Raw genomic sequence first — 22,519 nt, forward strand, 5'->3', positions numbered from 1 at the left:
CGATCTCCGAGCGGTGAGAGATTCCAGGCGCAATTTCCTAGGGTCCATGGTTTATTTACACATACTGTACTTTTCCATCTATAAGACGCCCCCGTGTATAAGACTCAAATTTAAGAAAATGGGGGAGGGATTACCCAGGGTTCTTGAGCTTTTTTTAGGGGGGATTGCCGAAAATCGCTCACCCGCATGTGTCACAAGATCCGCCTCCCCTATGTCCCACCGCCGGCAGAAGCTGCCAATCACCCGCCAAACTGCCAGAGCATCAGCCAATCAACACTACCCATTGATGCAGGAACCAATAACACGCACAATAGCCGCTGACAGCCACGGCAACAACCAATTGACTGTCCACCCTATGCACTGCCCATGTGTAAGACGATCCCCACTCTTTATGAATGGGGGGGGGGAACCTTATACACGGAAAAGTACAGTATATACAACCTGAGCCTACAATGCAAGGAGGATTCAGCTTGTGCCATAGAACCCCCTACCACCCACCTAGAATCCTGAAATGCCCACTAGTGGGCAGCAGGGACCAGGTTGACAACCCCTGCCCTAATAGCACATCCCTAGGCTATCGCCTAACACAGAAGGTCAGCCTGCCTTAATTCGCACTTGACACTTGGCTTAATTAAAGCATCATCAGTGTCTAGCACACACTGTTTACCCAGTTTTAACAGTTCAAACATTGATTAAATTCTAACACTACTGGTTTCGGGAACTTGGGGTGTCTGGCACCCACAAACTTACAACATTATTGTAATTATTTGTGTGTCTTAAACTGATTTTATATATGTATATAGTTTTAATTCTAATAATGTTTAATAGTTGTTGTTTTCTATGTTTTTAGTGATTCTTGTTTTTATCTGTTACCCGCCTTGAGTCATGTTAGGGGGAAAGGCGGGGTATAAACAAACAAACAAACAAAAATACCCCCCTTGTGGAACTACAATTCCCAGAGTTTGCTGGGAAGAGGGATTGATTGTTAAGCCACTCTGGGAACTGCAGCTCTCAGCACCCTTAGCAAACTATAATTCCTAGGATTTGGGGAAAGCCAATGGTTGTTTAAAGTGGTACGATACTGCTTAAAATGTATAGTGGAGATAGCTATTTTATTTGGAAATAAGTCCCACAGTATTCAACAGGACTTAAATTCTGGGGGGTTATAGAAAAGTGTGAGAGCAAAACTCTGTAACGGGATCCTAAATCTTTACACACACCCCCTCTGTGTTTTTCATTTTTCTCCTCAGTTCCGTGAGAACATCCAGGATATCCTTCCTCTGCTGCCTATCACAGAGGACTACTATCTCTTGAAATGGCTCCGAGGTAAGAAGGCCTGGGGGTTGTTTGCTTTGTGCCAGGAAACACTTGATGTAGTGGTTGACTCAATAACATCTGCACCAACTGGCCGTGACTCTCTAGGATTCCAGGTGGCCCTTTGGCCTAAACCACTGAGCCTCTTGGATTTGCCAATCAGAAGGTCAGTGGTTCTAATCCCTGTGACGGGGTGAGCTCTTGTTGCTCTGTCCCAGCTCCTGCCAACCTAGCAGTTTGAAAGCACGCCAGTTCAAGTAGATAAATAGGTACCACTGTGGCAGGAAGGTAAACGGCGTTTCCGTGCGCTCTAGTTTCCGTCATGCTGTTCCGTTGCGCCAGAAGCGGTTTAGTCATGCTGGCTATTGGACCTGGAAAACTGCCTGTGGACAAACGCTGGCTCTCTCGGCCCGAAAGCGAGATGAGCACTGCAACCCCATAGTCACCTTTGACTGGACTTAACCATCCAGGGGTCCTTTCTCTCCCAGCCCTACCTGGAGATGCTGGGGCTTGAACCTGGGATCTTCTGCATGAGCTACAGTCCCTTTTCTCTGGTTCCTTGGTGGTTTTTGTAGACTTGCCTGCAAGTGCTCCCAAGTGTAAATATATCGGCTACGGCCTGGAAGCTGGTATGGAGAACCAGACAGGCCATTGCAGGAACAAGAGGAGTGTGTGTGTGTGTGCTTATCTTCCCTAACTGGGATGAACGGAGAGAGTCGTGTGCTTTTTATCACCCAAGATTCCTTTACTTGCACTTTCTCTGTTTGGTAAAGTCCAAAAAGCAGAACGTACCAGGCACGGGCGTTGCATTAAACACAGCGGGTCCACAGAGAGGCAGATCTTGTTCCGAATTCCAAGGCCGGGCCCAGGTGACTGAGTGCTCAATCCAGATAACATTTTTATTAATGTGTGCAGCTAGCCATGGTCACGCAAACTCGGTACAGATTTCCCTGTTCTTTTTTAAACGGAGACACCAACCTAATATGTTTCAGGTCTGATATGAGTGTTTCTCAACCTCTTCCAGCCCATACCCCCTTTTAGCTAACGTAAAAATCCCACATTTCTCTTTTAAGCCTGGCTCCTCTAATTATTTTATTTAACTTTTCCAATGGATTGAAGTTTTGTAACTTTTTTTTTTTTACTTATATCTGCCTATATACATAAAAACGTAAGGCTGTTGCCACGATGCAATTTGTGCGGCTGCCAAGTCCCACAGGAGGAATGGCAGGCCGGCAAGCGAGTGAACGGGGTGGAGCGGGGCGCTTCACACAGCGGTTTAGCGAGGCACTTTGTGAAGTGGCTCCCCGGTCATTTAAAAGGGGAAAGCACATTGGATTGAGCTGGGGGGGGGAATAGGTGAGGGGGTGGGTGAGGTGTAAATTGAGTGGAGAGAGTCTAGCAAAGGAGCAGGTGGGTTGGTGAGCGGAGTGAACAGGGGCAGCAGTCCCTAGTGGTACAATCTTTTTAAAAATACTCACTCCACCCTGAGATCTTCCTACACCCTCCTAGATAAGAAGCACAATGCCAGATGCTTTAGACTACAACTCCCATCATCCCTGGCCATTTGTTCTTCTCACTGGGGCTGATGGGAGCAGATAGTTTTGTGGGGTTTTTTGTTAACCTGGTTTGGGAATGTTTCCACTTGCTTCAGGAAATTTCCTGTCACTCTAGATCAAGGCTAGTCAATGCGGTGAACGCCAGACGTTGTTGGACTACAACTCCCAGCAGCCCCAGCCAGCCTGGCAAAGTGGGCAGAGGCAATGGGAGTCGTAGTCCAAAACATCTGGAGGGCACCAGGTTGGGGAATGGGGGACTTGGAACATATTTTTATTAGGCGACTCATAATCAAAATAAACTGGATAATTTTAAAAATCTCTCTTTCCTTCCCCATGATGGCTCACCACATTGCTGTCTCTGTTTTATTACATTTCTATGCCAGCTTTGCTCCAAGTAGCTCGAAGTGGCACACACGGTTCCCCTCCTCTCCACTTTATCCTCACAGCAAACCTGTGAAGTAGGTTAGGGCTGACCTGCATGACAGGGAAGAGCTTTGCAGTAAGTTCAATTACACCCACAATCAGAGTTTCTCCTTCAAGTCCGCCAGACTCTTATTTCAACCAGTTCTGCCGCTTGAGACTCTGCCCTGGAGTTTCTGCCTGTTAGGAAGATAAGGCTCTCCAGTGAGAGATTAAAAATTATCAGGCTGTTATCGCAGGCTTATCTTCCCTTCCCTGACCCTATTCTCCAAAGTCCTGTTAGCCCTGTGCTGCAATGGAGAGATGTTGCAACACAAGGGGCCGGTCCTACCATTAGGCGTCGGTAGCCATTCCCCATCTTTCTCAGCTGATGCCCTTGTGAACATACCACTGAGCTGTGTCCCTTTCTCAAATGGTGATGCTAATAACATACGTATAAGAGTATTGAGAACCAGTATGGTGTAGTGGTTAAGAGCGGTAGACTCGTAATCTGGGGGAACCGGGTTCGCGTCTTTGCTCCTCCACATGCAGCTGCTGGGTGACCTTGGGCCAGTCACACTTCTTTGAAGTCTCTCAGCCCCACTCACCTCACAGACTGTTGTGGGGGAGGAAGGGAAAGGAGAATGTTAGCTGCTTTGAGACTCCTTCGGGTAGTGATAAAGCGGGATATCAAATCCAAACTCTTCTATTTTTAGGAGTGTACGGAGCTGCCTTATGCCAAGTCAAGCCAAAGGTCCACCTAGCTCAGTATTGTCTACACAGACTGGCAGCAGCTCTCTGGGGTTTCAAGGCAGGGGTCTCTCCAGCTCTAAGTGGGATTGAACCTGGGACCAAGGCAGATGCACTACTGCTGAGCTATGATCCTTCCCACTAAATCACCAACAGGGGACCCAATTCACTCCCCGAGAGTGAAAATGTATGTTTAAGGCCCTCAGGTGAGCCCTGCTGGATCAGGCCAAAGACCCATCTGGTCCAGCATCCTGTTGCCACAATGGCCAACTCATAGTCTCATTGTTGAGCAACAGCCTGCAGAGCTTAGTGGAGTGGGAGACCTGCCAACTAGAAGGTGTCTCTGAGATGTCTTCATCCAAAGTCAGGTCCAGTCCTAGGGTCAGCCAAACAGCAATCCATGTGGTCAGGGAATCTGATGATCAGGTGGGGTCAAGGGTCAAGATGAGCAGAAAATAGCAAGGTAGGGTGGGACGCGGGTGGCGCTGTGGGTTAAACCACAGAGCCTAGGACTTGTCGATCAGAAGGTCGGCAGTTCGAATCCCCGCAACGGGGTGAGCTCCCGTTGCTCGGTCCCTGCTCCTGCCAACCTAGCAGTTCAAAAGCACGTCAAAGTGCAAGTAGATAAATAGGTACCACTCCGGCAGGAAGGTAAACGGCGTTTCCGTGCTCTGGTTCGCCAGAAGCGGCTTAGTCATGCTGGCCACATGACCCAGAAGCTGTACGCCAGCTCCCTCGGCCAATAAAGCGAGATGAGCGCCGCAACCCCAGAGTCGGCCATGACTGGACCTAATGGTCAGGGGTCCCTTTACCTTTACCTAAGGCCAGGAACTACAAGCATTGTTTACAGCCGCTGACTGCTGCTGGAAACTCTGCTTAAGGCGGCTGAAGCCAGCTGCTTCTCATCAGCACCTTCTCCTCTGTGTCCTTGAAAGCTGATCAGCTGCGGGTGGGGTCACTCTGCCTTCTCCCCCTTCAGGTTGCTGTTCAACAGGCGAAGCAGACTCCTGGCCCATGTCATTCAGAGGCATTTCCTTCCTCCGACAGTGGAGGCAGAACGTGGCCTCCGAGGTTGGTCCTCATCCATGAATTGGCCTGAATCCCCTTTAAAGCCATCCAAGTTGGCCACCACTACCTCTTGGGGGAACAAATTCCAGAGGTTAGCTCCTGGATCAGTCTCGGTCCAGTATACCTGAAGGAGTGTCTCTACCTCCATCGTTCTGCCCGGACACTGAGGTGCAGCGCTGAGGGCCTTCTGGCAGTTCCCTCGCTGTGAGAAGCTAAGTTACAGGGAACCAGGCAGAGGGCCTTCTCGGTAGTGGCACCCGCCCTGTGGAACGCCCTCCCACCAGATGTCAAAGAGAAGAACAACTACCAAACTTTTAAGGGGACGTCTGAAGGCAGCCCTGTTTAGGGAAGCTTTTAATGTTTAATAGGTTATTGTATTTTAGTGTTTTGTTGGAAGCCGCCCAGAGTGGCTGGGCAAACCCAGCCAGATGGGTGGGGTATAAAAAATAACAACAACAACAACAACAACAACAATAATAATAATTAGCTGCCTTTTTCTGAACCTGTTCCAGGCCTTGCCATCTGGCCTACTTGCCCTTTTGGCCTGGTTTTAATCAGGGAAAACCTTCCAAAGGATAAGAGTCCATAGATCAGATTCAGGTGCTCTGCCCGTCACCTGAAATCTGCCAGAAAGGGTTGCCTCTGGCTGGGAAGCCTCTGACTTGACCTGACCAGGACATCTCCCTCCCCTACCCCCCTTCTCTCTCTCCCTAAGATGGGTCCTGACCTTCGAAATAAACTTGGTTCTTGCAAGCTGCTTCCCTCTGGTTCATTAGCATTCCTTGGGTGTGATCCTACTTGCTGAAAGGGAGATGTTGTTGAGGTGTGATTAATCCTTGAAGGCGCTGGCTGTGAAGAGCCGCCCTCTTAATCCCTGATTATGTTCCACTGAGAATAAAAACTGGATCAGGCACGCCCCATCTGACGCCGATACCCTGGGGGCTAATTAACAGGTTGCAGCAGCTCCTGTGGCAACGTATAGTTACCAGATGCCTGCTTGTCCCACAAGCAATTGTACGACTGATATTTGTAAGGTCAGAGGTGAAATGGTAACCTCTGCTGCAGGATTTTGTAATGGTTTTGCAAACATCAATGATTATAGAACAGTAGAGCTGGAATTCAGCCCTGAGTGCTCACTGGAAGGACAGATCCTGAAGCTGAGGCTCCAATACTTTGGCCACCTCATGAGAAGAGAAGACTCCCTGGAAAAGACCCTGATGTTGGGAAAGATTGAGGGCACAAGGAGAAGGGGACGACAGAGGACGAGATGGTTGGACAGTGTTCTCGAAGCTAGTAACATGAGTTTGACCAAACTGCGGGAGGCAGTGGAAGACAGGAGTGCCTGGCGCGCTCTGGTCCATGGGGTCACAAAGAGTTGGACACGACTAAACGACTAAACAACAACAAGAGCTGGAATGAACCTCAAGGTTCATCTAGTTCAGGGGTTAGCAAACTTTTTCAGAAGGGGGCCGGTCCAATGTCCCTCAGACCTTGTGGGGGGCCGGACTATAAGCCGCCACCCCCCTCACGACTCTCCCCTCCCTTCTCCATAGCACTGGATGAGCCCCAGTGGCTACTTACCTGTGTCTTGTGAGTGGCAGGGGCTGGCGGCTGTGGCGGTAGGACGATGAGTAGCGCACAAAAGGGTTCCGGAGAGGGGCTGCTTAAAATGGCGGCCGCTCGAGCGCTGCTGCTGTTGGCACCAGCAAAGCCCAGCCCCCTTCCTCCTCTAGGCAGGGCGGGGAGAAGCCAGGAGGGAGGGAGGGAGGAGGCGCCGCCACTGCCATGGGAGGGAGAGGGAAAGAACGTGCAGCTGCCGATCCACGCGGCGATTCCCGGACCATCCTCAGGCCGGATCTGGAAGGCAGTTGGGCCTGACCCGGCCCACGGGCCTTAGTTTGCCGACTTTCAACCCTCTGCAATGCAGGAATTGCACCTGAAGAATTCCACTGCTAAACAGCTCTTAGCATCATTCCTAACGTTTAGCCAGAATCTCCTTTCTTGTCATTTGAATCTGTTAATTCGGGTTCAACCCTCTCCAGCAGCAGAAAACAAACTTGCTCCATCTTCCACATGGCAGCCCTTCAGATATCTGAAGATGAATTGGTCACGTTTGCTGTGAGGAGGAGTGATAGGAAAGCAGAAATAAATAAAAGTGGAGACTCTGGGGCCAAATGACGCTCGCTCAGCATGTCGCTTTTAAATTGGGCAAATCTTTGTTTACTGCAAATGGCAGCTGTGGGGAATCCGTTTTTGAAATGTAGTGACCTTGCTTGTTTATTGGAAGGATTTGCCCTTCAAATAGAACACATCTGGAAATGGGTGCAAATAGGGAGCAAGCCAAAACAGCTGGGTGCATATAGGTGCTGTTACCTTTTAGCACAGGTATTTTACAGGTTGGTCTCTAACCATTCATGATCTTTTTTGCAGCTCGGTGTTTTGACTTGCAGAAGTCTGAAGCTATGCTCCGGAAGGTAAGAAGCTTATTATTATAAATATCTAAACAGATGCATGCAAATCATAAACTTCGCACTGATAATTTGTATAATGCAGTGGTTAAAAAACAGTGGTCTAAGTGCCTCTTCATTCAAGTAGTCTGCAGTGTGACTGTGGATTTGAAGGCAGGAGAGGACACGGCTGTTGTGTTACATATTCATATTGATTTTTAATTGCATTTTTAATGCTTGTGTTTCTTTACCTTGTATTTTATGATATTGTATAAAATACTGTAATATTATTTTATTTCTTTGCATTCTCTGGAATTGTAATACAGCAAAATGCACTATACAGTGGTACCTCAGGTTACATACACTTCAGGTTACATACGCTTCAGGTTACAGACTCCGCCAATCCAGAAATACTGCTTCAGGTTAAGAACTTTGCTTCAGGATGAGAACAGAAATCGTGCTCCGGTGGCGCGGCAGCAGCAGGAGGCCCCATTAGCCAAAGTGGTGTTTCAGGTTAAGAACAGTTTCAGGTTAAGTACAGACCTCCGGAACGAATTAAGTACTTAACCTGAGGTACCACTGTATATGAGAAAGCAATAAAAATACAATTAAAAACCATGCAGCCCCTAGTATAACATTGCACCACATCCACAACAGGCAGAAAAATCATTAAGTGGTCCATCAAGACCCTCAGGAATTTTCAGTTTTTTATTTTGGGTGTGTGTGGGGGGGACGGTTGAGGATCATTGGTATAATGCATCCCAGCAGGCCCAACATATCATAGAATACATTGGGTCCCAAAAGGCGTTGTAAAAGTGGCCTCGTTTGCATATAACAACTTAGGGGCTGCCACAGAGAAGGCCCTCTCCTGGGCTCCCACCCCCCTGAACTTTTGAGCACTGATCTTCACTCCCAGGAGTGTCTGTAGGGAAGGAGATGGCCTTTCTGGAAATGGGGCCATAAGAATTTAGGACTTTATAAACACCTTGAATTGGGCCTGAAAACAAACGAGCAGCCAGTGCTGCTGTCTGAGAACAGCGGTTGTATGAGCTCTAAGGTTAACGCCAGCCCATAATCTGGCAGCTGCATTTTGGGCCAGTTGCCATTTCTGCATTGTCTTCAAGGGCAGCACCACGCAGTGTGTACTGCATCCCAGTCGTCTGGAAGAGGCCTAAGATGACCTATGTCTGTCCACCATTTGTCTTCTTCACTAATAGCTTTCTCTTTTTGGCTTTCCCCCCCGAAATAGCATATTGAAACCCGGAAGCACATGGATGCAGATCATATCACGGAGTGGAAGGCCCCAGAGGTGCGTTCCTAATTTATTGGCTTCGTCCATACGTCTGATCCTGCCCCAGATTTCCCCAGATTTCCCTCTTATGCATAACCGGCTGCCTCTTTACCCTCGGCCTGCTCACCTGCTTGTATCTTGGCCCCCACAGGTCATTACAAAGTACATGGCTGGGGGAAGATGCGGTTTCGACCGGGAAGGCTGCCCCATCTGGTACGAGATCATTGGACCTCTCGACGCCAAAGGGATCCTCTTCTCAGCTTCGAAACAAGATTTGCTTAAAAAAAAGTTCCAGGACTGTGAGATTTTACGGCAGCTGTGTGTGGAGCAGAGTGAGAAGGTAAGGCCTTGGTACCCAGCCTAGAATGCCTGATTTCATGTCCGCCACATTCATGTCATACAGGCAACAACCAATTTTACATGCGTCCGATTGATGCATAACCGCGCATGCACATCCAATATTTCTCCAATGAAAATAGGGACATCCAATTTCATTATTTTTATTTTATTTTATTTTATTATTTTATTTTATTTTTTTCATTTCATTTCATTTAATTAATTAATTATACATACATACATACATACATACATACATACATACCACCCTGCCCATCTGACTGGGTTGGCCCAGCCACTCTAGCCTGCTTCCAACATATATAAAAACATAATAAAATATTAAACATGTTTGCTATTACAGGGCTGCCTTCAGGTGTCTTCTAAAGGTTGTATCCTTATCTCCTTGGCTCAGGGGTTGCATAACTCCGTACCCGCCAACATTTCTCCAATGAAAATAGGGACATCCTAAGGAAAAATGGGGGGGGACTGGGGGGGAATGGGGGGGGAATGGGGAAAAATAGGGACATGGGTGGCGCTGTGGGTAAAACCTCAGTGCCTAGGACTTGCTGATCGTAAGGTCGGTGGTTCGAATCCCCGCGGCGGGGTGAGCTCCTGCCCACCTAGCAGTTCGAAAGCACCCCTAAGTGCAAGTAGATAAATAGGCACCGCTTTATAGCAGGAAGGTAAACGGCGTTTCCGTGTGCGGCACCAGTGCAGCTTCGTTACGCTGGCACGTGACCCAGAAGTGTCTTCGGACGGCGCCGGCTCCCGGCCTCTTAAGTGAGATGAGCGCACAACCCTAGAGTCGGTCACGACTGGCCCGTACGGGCAGGGGTACCTTTACCTTTTAAGGAAAAATGAGACATTCCGGGATCAAATCAGAAACTGGGACTCCGGCTTCTGTAAATCCAGGTCTGTCCCGGAAATAGGGACACTTGGAGGGTGTGTATGTGTGCACCACAGTGACCGAAAAAGGGGTCGTAACAGGACAGGGCATGATGGGCTTATGCATGCACCACCGTTGCACATGATGACCTGGAACACAGCCCCCACGCAAATTGGAGATTGCCTGTACTTTTAACGCACCACGATACAACTTTAAACAGTCATGTTTTTTTTCTTCCCCTTCCCCTCACAAAGCTACAATTCCCAGAAGTGTTTGGCAAGCTTTCCCTCTTCGCGGGGAACTCCAGGAATGGTAGCTCTGTGAGGAGGAATATCAGGGTCTCTCCTAACAACTTTCAGCACCCGTAACAAACCACAGCTCCCACAGCTCTTTAAGCGCACTTAACAAACCACAGTTCTGGCAGGCTTGTCTTAATGTTCTTAAGAGCTCTCCTTTAAAATATAGTCTTCTGCATGTGGTCGCCTGTTACATTTGCTATGAATTTTTTGTGTGGAATTCTTCAGCGCAGTCACCTACCAACATTCTGGCCATGGGATGGCGGGGTATCCAATCTCAACTGCTAAATTTAAAGAATAGTCACCGTCCTGCCACCCGGATGTTTTTGGACAGTAATTTCACCCTAGCCAGGACAGTTTTAAGACATTGTCCAAAATGGATTCCCGATTACAAGGGGTTCGGTCCCTTCCGACTCTACAATTCTATGATTTTGAAATATACTCAGTGTCGAGAGTGGATTTCATGTTCTTTATTCAGCTCATAGTGGTGAGGAGGAATGGAAGTTCCCCCAGAATGTCTGCTTTATATACATTATTTACACAATGGGCCCCACGTGATTGGCTAATTCTGGGATTCACCTGTAGGCCAATCAGGTTGCGGATTCACTTCCACCTGGAGCTGGATTGGGTGGCTCCTATGGACCAATCAGACTGCTGCATTCTGTACCCTATTGTTCTAGGACCAATCAGACTGCTGCATTCTGAATCCTATTGTTCTAGGACCAATCAGACTGCTGCCTTTTGAATCCTATTCAACCCAGTACATAACAGATTCTATGATTACATCTGGAGGACACCAATGTGGCAAAAGAGAGGGGGAGGAATGGTTTTAGATGTTTTTGCCTAAAGCATGTTTTGTCTTCTCTCTCTCTCTCTCTCTCTCTCTCTCTCTCTCTCTCTCTCAAGCTGGGGAGGAGAGTTGAAACAGTCATGATGATTTACGATTTTGAAGGGCTGGGCCTGAAGCATCTCTGGAAGCCAGCTGTGGATGCTTATTCTGAGGTGAGAATGGCAGGGAACCCACCCCATTGCGTCTCTGAATGATTGTATCTGCTGTCTGGGGTGCAGTTTTAGTCCTGTATCTTGGTCCCAAGAATTCCCTCCCCACAGAATTGTCTGTGGCACCATCAGTACGTCATATGCTAGAGACACATCACTCCCCCCCAACCCCCGAATATATTTATTTGATTTTCCATATTAAAATTTACATTCATCACACATCGTATTATCTACATACTGGATTCCTTCGAATCCCCTTGACTTCCCACCTCCTTTTTGTGGAGACACATCTCTTTGTCCTCGCCTTTGACCCCTGAGATGTGTATTTTTTAAGGACCCAACTTATTCTTGCAACTGCAATCTGTCTTGAGCTGTTTTTAATAATTGTTTTTTTAAAACTGTTGTGATGTGTGAAGGGCAGGTAGTTAATCAAATAAATATTATGAGCAGTGTTAGTATTCACAATATGGATTGATTGATTTTTCTGTCTGTATTTCGTATTTTTAATACCGTTTGACTGATTGTAGAGGTTAGAGTGTGGGACTCTGGACCTGGGAGACCAGGGTGCAAATCCCTACTTGGCCACGAAGCTCACTGGGTGAACCTTGGGCCAATCACTGCCTCTCAGCCTAACCTACCTCACAGGCTTGTTGCAGGGATAAAATGAGGAGGGAGAAAGCCATGTATGCTGCCTTGAGCTCACTGGGGGAAACAGTGGGATGTGAACGCAATAAAGAAATAAAAAATGTGTTCTTACAGAAAGAATAAAACTATGGAATACTCGGTATTTTTTAAAAAAACAGTTAGAAACAACTATCAAAAAACTTCAGAATGAATTAAAATGAACAATAAGCTAACCTCAGAGCTACAAACACCCCGTGAAAGAAGGGAAGTAAGCTCAGACAAATATTTCTCTCCAGTGTTTCTCAAACTTGGGTCTGCAGCTGTTTTTGGATTACAATTTCCATCCCCCCTAGCTAGCAGAACCAGTGGTCAGAGATGATGGGAATTGTTGTTCAAAAACAGCTGAAGACCCAAGCTTGGGAAACTCTTCTCTAGATGGAACTGGGCAGAGTAAATGTTAGAGAAAGGGACGCGGGTGGCACTGTGGTCTAAACCACTGAGACTCTTGGGCTTGCCGATCAGAAGGTTGGCAGTTTGAATCCCCGCAACAGGGTGAGCTCCCGTTGCTCAGTCCCAGCCCCTGCCAACCTAGCAGTGTGAAAGCACGCCAAAAAACTGCAAGTAGATAAATAGGTACTGCTCCGGCGGGAAGGTAAACGGCGTTTCCGTGTGCTGCTCTGGTTGCACCAGAAGCGGCTTAGTCGGAAGAACTGTCTGCGGACAAACACCGGCTTCCTCGGCCTGTAAAGCGAGATGAGCGCCACAACCCCAGAGTCGTCTGCGATTGGACATAACTGTCAGGGGTCCTTTACCTTTAAATGTTAGTGAATCTAGATACATTAATTGCTTCCATAATTTGGCATATAAAGCACCTCTGAAATGTTTTCCTGACTCATTTCCCCCCCTACCCTTTCAGCTTCTTGCCATGTTTGAAGAGAACTATCCTGAGTCCCTTAAACAAGTCTACGTTATAAAAGGTGAGCCTTGGAAGCAAAACTTGGGGTGGAAAACCCCTTTAAAGCCTGAGGACGTCATGGGAAATATCTGGGGACCACATGCCACTCAGTCGATTTCTTTGCCCCTGTTACAGCTCCCAGGCTCTTCCCTGTGGCTTACAACCTGGTGAAGCACTTTCTGAGTGAAGATACTCGCAAGAAGATTGTGGTCCTAGGAGGTGAGTAGGATCTGCCTTTGCTGGTTCCAACATTTCTAGGAAACGGGAAACATAACAGAGGGAGAACCAAGTACTTCCCCTCCCCAAAAAAGACCAAACCACCCCCCTCCCACTTTAAAATGTGGCAAGCAAAGCAAATACAAGTGTGTTAAGCCCCTGCCATTTGGACTCTGCATTTAATACCTTGCTAGTTTCTCCTTGGGTGCATATCACCCATTTCTTTCCTGGTAGTGTACACAGCACATGGAAATCATAGGAACATAGGAAACTGCCTTCTACAGGCTTGGATCGTTGGTCCATTCAGCTCAGTATTGTCTGCACTGACTGGCAGCAGCTCTCCAGGGTTTCAGGCATGAAGTCTCTCCCAGCCCGAGCTGGAGGTGCTGCCTTTGGGGATTGAAGCTGGGACCTTCTGCATGCAAGATGGATGCTCTGCCACTGAGTCGTGAGCCCTTCCTCTACAACAGCTATAAAGCTAAAAGGGACCCCTGACCGTTAGGTCCAGTCGCGGATGACTCTGGGGTTGCGGCGCTCATGTCACTTTACTGGCTGAGGGAGCCGGCGTACAGCTTCCGGGTCATGGGGCCAGCATGACTAAGCTGCTTCTGGCAAACCAGAGCAGCGCACGGAAACGCCGTTTACCTTTCTGCCGGAGCGGTACCTATTTATCTACCTGCACTGGTTTGCTTTCAAACTGCTAGGTTGGCAGGAGCTGGGACCGAACAACGGGAGCTCATGCCGTCGCGGGATTTGAACCACCGACCTTCTGATCGGCAAGCCCTAGGCTCAGTGGTTTAGACCACAGTACCACCTGCGTCCCACAACAGCTATATGAAGAAGCTAAATTGGGATCTGCCAGTTGATCTTTAGATGGCTTGACAAAGATTCACAGACTGAAGGTGTTCCCAATTAAGGATTCCATCCATTTCCCCCATAGTCACCTGCAACCTGGTCTCGCAACCACCTTGCTTTTTGTGTTACCACCTTATCTGCTCTACGTGACCTTGGACTGATAGGCTGGACACCTTCCAGCGAGAGAGAGTCTGTTAGCTCTCTCTCTTCTGGTTCTTCTTCACTTTGCTGTTCACCCCCCAGTTCTTCCCAACTTTTGTCTTCAAAACTATGCCTCTCTGCAAACCGCTGCTCCAAATCTATACTGCTCCACTGCTCCTGGGCAGGAGCAGGGGGAGGGGGAGGCTCTCACCATTCCTCATCAGAGCAGTACACCTTAGCTTGGTCTCTGAGAATTATATTGTTGAAACAAATCAAGTGGGAGACTAGAAGTGGATTTGTGCACACCCAGCTCTACTGCTCAAAAGTAAAACTCCTGTGCTTGGAGTCTGCTAAATCTGAGTGTTGTTTGCTCCTGGCTCCTATTCGCGGATCTGGGGAATTCTACTCTAGTAAAGCAAAGCAAAGTTGATCCCGAAAGCCTGATGTTTGCCCAGTGCTTACCCATGTGAGCCAAGCTTATTCTGTATTTGTTTGGGAATTTGGTTCCTCTGAATTTCAGCCAAGGCTCTGTGTCTGTCTGGAAGCATACATGACGTCTCTTCTTAGAAACAGTTGCTTGCTCTGTAAATGACCACCCTGAAGTCCCAAGCTGGGAGGAAAAGGTTCCTCCTCCTTTCCCTGGGACCTATCCTTCCTCTGTATGGCTGAAGGGAAATTTAAAGCAGATTGCCTAAGGCTCCTCCTGCCGCTGCCTGGCTATGTATGTCTTTTTCCAAGTCCCTTGTTTTTACCCTGCAGCAGACATCATAAGGCTTCCCTGTATTCTGGGCAGCAGAAATGAATGAATGAATGAATCCATTCAGAAAATCTGCCCTTAGCTGTTTAAAACTCCACTCCACAGTCATATATGGGAGCAGAGCTGTTAGCCACAGGAAGACAGAGCAATTATTCCACTCGCCTACCACCTGCCTCATATTTTTTTTGCTGAACATCTAGCTTTCTCTTTAAAAGTAAATTTGCCATATCCCCATCTTCTTTTAACTTCTGGCAATGTAAAACAGCAAATGCACACAAGCAGCGTCCCTGCCCCGGTTGCACAGCGATCTTCCACGGTTCTGGCCCATCACTGCAAAGGTACAGGGATGGCTGGGAGCTGTGGTTCAAAAACATCTGGATGACACCAGCTTGGGGAAAGGCTTGGTGTACGCCTCTTTATTTATTTAGAGACATTTGCGGCCCGCTCTTCAACCAAAGGGGGGGCTCTTGGAGTGGCTCACATCCAATCACTTAGAACAAGACAGTCTCCACCCACGACACACAAGGGAAAGGGGATGGGGAGGGAAGAGGAAAAAAGCAAACTCAGGTCACCAATTCTCAAACAGTTGTTTGTATAGTGGCCAGCTGGTATTTTATGTTGTGAACCACTCTGTGATCTTTGGATGAAGGGCGGAATATAAATTTAATAAATAAAAATAATAGAAACAGTTTCTGGGTAGGAGGTACCTGATGGAGCTGGTGTTTTGGCAGAGCTGATGGAATGGCTGTTGACAGGTGTTAGTTAGAGAGGAGGGCTGATATACAGTGGTACCTCGGGTTAAGTACTTAATTCGTTCCGGAGGTCCGTACTTAACCTGAAACTGTTCTTAACCTGAAGCACCACTTTAGCTAACAGGGCCTCCTGCTGCCACTACATGATTTCTGTTCTCATCCTGAAGCAAAGTTCTTAACCTGAAGCACTATTTCTGGGTTAGCGGAGTCTGTAACCTGAAGCAAATGTAACCTGAAGCGTATGTAACCCGAGGTACCACTGTATTGTCTATACCGAATATAAAAGCATGCACAGAACATTATTGTTGTTTTGGAGGTAGGGATGATTAGAAAGTATTTGGGGGAGGGAACTTTAGTATGTTACTATCCCCCTCAACCAACCAAGGCTGAAATCACACAGCAGTTCTCATCTTATATTTGAACTTTCTCACCACATAAAAGCCATTTCCGAAAAAACCAATGGAGTACAGTGCATCTTTAGTGCTCTTTTCTGCATTATCTGATTCCAGGGGGAAATCTTATTAGCAGACCCCTTAAGCCGGAAAATCATGGGAGGAAATTGATGACATTTGGGGCAGTTCTTTCCTGCCATTTTTGAGGGGATCACAGGGGAACTGAAGCCCATTTGTGTGTGAAAAGGGTCGGGGTAGTGGTGCTGACGTTCACCACTGTGTCACATGACGCCCGCAAGTGTGATTGAACAACGTGCCAGTATATTATTTTAAAATCCACAGTTACCAACAGATACTACAGTGCAAAAGGAACATTAGAAAGCCATACCAAAGCACCCATTTATAATTAGGAAAGCTAAAAGTATCTAACGAGCAGAGTTCAAATGGCTGTTTTTTAAATATATGACTTGATGTTTTTTTCTTATAAAACTGTTGAATATTTTTGTTTTTATAAAGCTCTATAAAGGGAATCTTTGTACGCATTAGTACTTAATAATCTGTGTACATTTGTCCTTCCAGACTATGATGCTCTGTAGTTTAATTTTTTTGTTTTCTTGTTATATTTGGTGTTTTGTTTTTTGGTTAACAAATCAATTATTAAAATAAAAACACTAACTAACGCAATATTCCCCAAATGCACCCCAAATCTTGCCAAGGCTTTGTGTTGAGATGCGGGTCTGGATACGACACAGACGGCTAGCGGCTTATACAAAATCTGGCACATTGGAGGAGGGGGAAATATTGGGGGGTTTGGACTGTGGACTCCAGGGACTTTTGCTTACCTGGTTAGTGAGACTAATGTTTGCCCTCAGAGGCCTACCTGGGCCAGCGACCGAGGAATGTTCCCTGAAAAGTGACCGCAAGGTTGCTGACCTGTTCAGCCGCTGCGTTCTCAACAGCAGGCTGCAGGAGGGATGCGAGAGAAATGAGCTGGCTCAAGGAATCATAAAATTGGAGTCTTGAATGGTACACCAAGGTTCATCTAGTCCAACCCCTGCAATGCAGGAATGACAGCTGAAGAATCCCTGACAGACGGCCTTTCAGCCTCTATTTAAAAACCTCCACCACTTTCTGAGATAGTCCATTCCACTATTGAAAGGCTCTTACCACCAGAAAGTTCTTACTGATGCTGTTGGAATCTCCTTTCTTGTACAGTGGTACCTCTGGATACGTACTTAATTCGTTCCGGAGGTCCGTTCTTAACCTGAAACTGTTCTTAACCTGAAGCACCACTTTAGCTAATGGGGCCTCCCGCTGCCACATGATTTCTGTTCTCATCCTGAAGCAAAGTTCTTAACCTGAGGTACTATTTCTGGGTTAGCGGAGTCTGTAACCTGAAGCGTATGTAACCCGAGGTACCACTGTAATTTAAATCCATCGCTTCTGGCCCTAACCTCTGGAGCAGCAGAAAACAAGCTTGCTCCATTTCCCACATGACAGCCCTTCAGATATTTGAAGAGTAAATGTCAACTCTGGAGAATATTGACCTTTGCTGGTTAATCTCCAGCTTTTTCATAATCCCCTTAAACCAGGGGTCAGCAATCTAAGGCCCACGATGCTGGCCTGCTTCCTATTGGCCGCAGGAAGCTCCTGTGGCCAATGGGAAGCTATGCACGCCTCCTCCGCACCGGAAGGAGCACCAGAAATAGTGTTTGTGCATGTTTCTGCAGACCCGTGAACCGCCCCAAGCCACAAAAACTTTGCCGACCCCTGCCTTAGACAAATTGCTTGCCTGTTGTATTGAGTTGGTTGGAAATCAATTTCTATCCAATAAATGAACCCTCTCGCTTTTCTCCCAGCTAACTGGAAGGAGGTTTTGCAAAAGCACATCGACCCCTCACAGATCCCCAAGGAATATGGGGGAACCCTCACAGACCCAGATGGAGACCCCAAATGCAAGACTATGGTATGGACACTCATCAGGTAGCACTCGGGGGTCCTTAGCCCTTGGGCAGGGTGGGGCAGGGGTCTATCCCCAGCAGCTAGGGAAGTTTGGTGGCCTAAATTTCCCCAGCCGCTCTGGGCGGCTTCCAACAGAATATTAAAATACAATAACCTATTAAACATTAAAAGCTTCCCTAAACAGGGCTGCCTTTGAGATGTCTTCTAAAAGTCTGGTAGTTGTTTTTCTCTTTGACATCTGGTGGGAGGGCGTTCCACAGGGCGGGTGCCACTACCGAGAAGGCCCTCTGCCTGGTTCCCTGTAACCTTACTTCTTGCAATGAAGGAACCGCCAGAAGGCCCTCGGCGCTGGACCTTAGTGTCCGGGCTGAACGATGGGGGTGGAGACGCTCCTTCAGGTATACTGGGCCGAGGCCGTTTAGGGCTTTAAAGGTCAGCACCAACACTTTGAAAAGTCCAGCAAAGACTGGAGTCTGGATATAGAGGAACAAGACACAAGTTTGCAAGGGAGGAAGCAGCTGGAAAGAGCTGGACCCAGGCAGCCACGCAGAGGGGATACGAACTCTGCCTCCTTCTGGTTTCCAGGACTTGTGGCCCACCTTTAAATTCTCAAAAGCACGTTACTGCTTTGCACACACTTGCTAGAGAACGTGGTGTGAGCTGATTACAACCCAGTCAACATCTAAATAACAAGCAATTTTTTTTTGTTTATGGGAGTGCTTCTTTGACTGCTAGGTTAATTATCAATTGATCAAGATTTTCTAGGCCATACCTCTTGTACTAAGACAGGCCACTAGAAAGCTAACAATTCAGAGCTAATTACTTTGGCTCCGAGTGGAATGGTTTTTACAGAATTAAGACTAGGGCCACATTCACACCATATGTTGAAAGCATCATGACACCACTTCCATGGCTTCTCCCTAAGAATCCTGGGAGCTGCAGTTTGTTCAGGATACCGAGAGTATCCTGAGCATAGCTGTCAACTTTTCCCTTTTCTTGTGAGGAATCCTATTCGGAATAATGGAATTTCCCTTTAAAAAGGGGAAACGTTGACAGCTATGATCCTGAGGAGACCCCTATTCAGCAATGGTGGTGGGTGCCCATTTGGACCGATAGGGCGGAAGCCCAGGAGGTGAACAGTAGGTGGCACCAGAGCCACTGACAGGTGGAGCAAACTAATAGTAGATTTGTCCCCATCTTTCTCTTCCTTGCTGAGTTCTACCAGCGCAGCACTAAAGAAGAAGAAGAACCCAATATCCAGGGCACCCACTTAAGGCATGCAGGTGGAGGCTGGCTGAGGTCAGGCTGAGGGGCAGTGCCCCATTTGCCCTAATGGAGCTGCCATCAAGAGATGTTGGGAGTTGTAGGGCACCTGCATGGGCTACTCCTGGAGCATAGGCCAGGTCTAGGGCTATGGCTGTCCGGACCCAAAAAGGCCTTAGACTTTGTTCCAGGCCGCTGAGGTGGAGGCTTCTAGATGCAAGACATCACCACCTGCCAAGCAACCAGGCTTATATCGATATAGGGGGAAGCAGCTCTTTCAGTCTCTGAGCTCGATGCATCGGAATAGGGAGTGTAGAGGACAACAGCAGGGAAGGAGCGTTGAGCAGGTGTTCTCAGCCTCAGTCTCCTCACCAATGTGGTCTTGTGCGCAGCTTAACCATGGTGGAGAAGTACCCAAGAAATACTACGTACGGGACCAGCTGAAGCAGCAGTATGAGCATTCGGTGATGGTGAATCGGGGCTCCTCGCAGCAGCTGGAATACGAGATCCTCTTCCCAGGCTGTGTGCTGAGGTAAGCCGAGGCAGGAGTAAACCGTGGGCTGAGGAAAGTGGAATTCTGGCAGCACACCTTTTTAAATATTTTCCTGGCCCACCCTTCAAGGAGCTCAGGGCGATGTGTGGTTCTCTCATCCCATTTCACCCACAGGACAATGCTGGTGGGATTCATGGCTGGGTTGGGGATGTGATCTCTGGCCGTCCATGGCATAACTGAACGCTCTGGCCACTCCACCACACTGAACTACAACTCCCATCATCCCTGGACATTGGCCACGCTGGCTGGGGCCAATGGGAGTTGGCGTTCAGCAGCTTTGGGCAAGGGGGTGAGTGGGCACACACTCCAGTCCAGCAATCTAACCCTGCCATCACCTCCCCAAACAAGAACTGACATTAAACAGGCTATTTCATCGTTAACACCATTATTGTTCAGCGGTAAGCTTTTAATAAAAGATGCAGGGGACCTTTGCTGGACTATACAGTGGTAGCTCTGGTTAATTACTTCATTTGTTCCAGAGGTCTGTTCTTAACCTGAAACTGTTCTTAACCTGAAGCACCACTTTAGCTAATGGGGCCTCCTGCTGCCGCCGCGCCGTCAAAGCACGATTTCTGTTCTCATCCTGAAGCAAAGTTCTTAACCTGAAGCACTATTTCTGGGTTAGCGGAGTCTGTAACCTGAAGCGTATGTAACCTGAAGCGTATGTAACCCGAGGTACCACTGTACGCGCTCTGCACAAACATCAAAAGAGGACTTTAGACATGGGGATGGGGGCATCGCCAGGCAAAATGGGGCACAGACTGTACCATGCGGAGGAATGTGGAGGAATGAATGCTTCTCATAATTGCCAACCGTCCTTCACTTCTCCCCTCTCCCCTCTGATATCCCTGCGTATAGGTGGCAGTTCATGTCCGACGGGGCCGATATAGGCTTTGGCGTCTACCTGAAGACCAAAGTTGGGGCGCGCCAGCACGCCAGCGAAATGGAGGAAGTGCATCCCAACCAGCGCTACAACGCCCACATGGTGCCTGAAGACGGCTCGATCACCTGTGCGGATCCAGGGATCTGTAAGTGGTACCCAGATCTCTCACTTTCCAGCTCCTCCCCCCCCCCCGGTCTTCCCTGAATGGAGGGATGAACTTTATTTTGTATAGAATTTCATGGGGAATTCCGACCTGCCCCCCCCCGCATGTATCATGCGCTGTAATAACGCTCTTATGCAATCTAGCCCCCAGTGTATCATTTCTGCACAGCATGTACTTACATAGAATTGTAGAGTCAGAAGGGGTCTCATGGGTCATCTAGTCCAACCCCCTGCAATGCAGGAATCAGATAATATTATAAATAATATATCACAGTGGTACCTTGGTTCACAAACTTAATCCGTTCTATGAGTCCGTTCGACTCCTGAAACGGTTCGAAAACCAAGGGTCGGCTTCTGATTGGCTGCAGGAGCTTCCTGCAGCCAATTGAAAGCTGCGGAAGCTGTATCGGATGTTTGGCTTCCAAAAAACGTTCACAAACTGGAACACTCACTTCCAGGTTTGTGGCGTTTGGGAGCCGATTTGTTCGGGAGCCAAGCCGTGTATATATATATATATATATATATATATATATATATATATATATATAGTACAGTCGTACCTCGGGTTACATACGCTTCAGGTTACAGACTCCGCTAACTCAGAAATAATACCTCAGGTTAAGAACTTTGCTTCAGGATGAGAACAGAAATCATGCTCCAGCAGGAGGTCCCATTAGCTAAAGTGGTGTCTCAGGTTAAGAACAGTTTCAGGTTAAGAATGGACCTCCAGAACGAATTAAGTACGTAACCAGAGGTACCACTGTACAGTCGTACCTTGGAAGTCGAACGGAATCCATTCTGGAAGTCCGTTCGACTTCCAAAACATTCAGAAACCAAAGTGTGGCTTCCTGCAGCCATCAGACATTGCATAGAACGTTTTCAAACTGGAACACTCAATACCGAGTTTGCGGCGCTCGGAGCCAAAACATCCGAGGGCCAAGGCACAACTGTACTTGCTCGGTGGCACTCTGGGCTCCCGGGAGTTTTGGAAAGGGGCGATGGCAGCCCTGACATGACACTTTGCTGTCCTTTTCCTCCGCCCACGCAGACGTCCTGCGGTTTGACAACACATACAGCTACATCCATGCCAAGAAAATCAGTTACTCGGTCGAAGTGCTACTTCCGGACAAGAAAGTGGAAGAAGACTTCCAGAAGGTGGAGGAGCAGACAAAAGAGCTGAAGATTAACCACGCCTGATGGAGCTTTCTCCCCCCTCCACCCTGCAACCCCCCCCCCAAAGGCGGCAATCCTAAAAACGCTGCTTCCCCTTGGGAGGGGTGGGTTCATGGGGCAGAGGGGTGGAAGGAACATTCCCAAGGATGGTGGGGGAATTTAATTTGGGGCGGTTGGGGTGGATTATTTTTGCAGTTGGATACGGAGACCTACTGGTCTCTTCCAGTCCCTGCTGTGGGATGTTGCCCACCAGCAGTTTTTTTAGGGTAGCGGGGATTGATTTGGCAACGCTAATGGGCAGAGGAGAGCTGCCTTCTGTCTCTCAAGCTCTGTAGCCCTGCCTCTGTGTTTACATGGCGCCTGAGACCCAGCGGGCCTTCCTTCCCGCGTGGGGCTGCATTTCCTCAAGGCTAATTGGTCACAGGCCACGGACCAGTGGTGGGCAGGGCTACCCCCTTTCTCTCCCCCCCCCCCCGCTTCTTTCTCTTC

The 22,519-nt window shown here is 48.1% G+C and overlaps 1 protein-coding gene across 1 annotated transcript in view; it reads left to right on the top strand.

The window, feature by feature from the left end:
* Positions 1-22,091, top strand: part of SEC14L2 (SEC14 like lipid binding 2) — a 34,392-nt gene extending 12,301 nt beyond the window's left edge. The window contains exons 2-12 of the mRNA XM_053368406.1: positions 1,251-1,326; positions 7,518-7,561; positions 8,784-8,843; positions 8,977-9,165; positions 11,250-11,345; positions 12,883-12,943; positions 13,057-13,140; positions 17,894-18,000; positions 19,652-19,791; positions 20,671-20,840; positions 21,906-22,091. Coding sequence (XP_053224381.1) covers positions 1,251-1,326; positions 7,518-7,561; positions 8,784-8,843; positions 8,977-9,165; positions 11,250-11,345; positions 12,883-12,943; positions 13,057-13,140; positions 17,894-18,000; positions 19,652-19,791; positions 20,671-20,840; positions 21,906-22,054 — 1,176 coding nt within the window. The 3' untranslated portion in view covers positions 22,055-22,091. The remainder of the gene's footprint in view (positions 1-1,250; positions 1,327-7,517; positions 7,562-8,783; positions 8,844-8,976; positions 9,166-11,249; positions 11,346-12,882; positions 12,944-13,056; positions 13,141-17,893; positions 18,001-19,651; positions 19,792-20,670; positions 20,841-21,905) is intronic.
* The last annotated feature ends 428 nt before the right edge of the window (positions 22,092-22,519 follow it).

The sequence above is a fragment of the Podarcis raffonei genome, chromosome 16 (assembly GCF_027172205.1).
Source record: "Podarcis raffonei isolate rPodRaf1 chromosome 16, rPodRaf1.pri, whole genome shotgun sequence".
Taxonomy (NCBI): domain Eukaryota; kingdom Metazoa; phylum Chordata; class Lepidosauria; order Squamata; family Lacertidae; genus Podarcis; species Podarcis raffonei.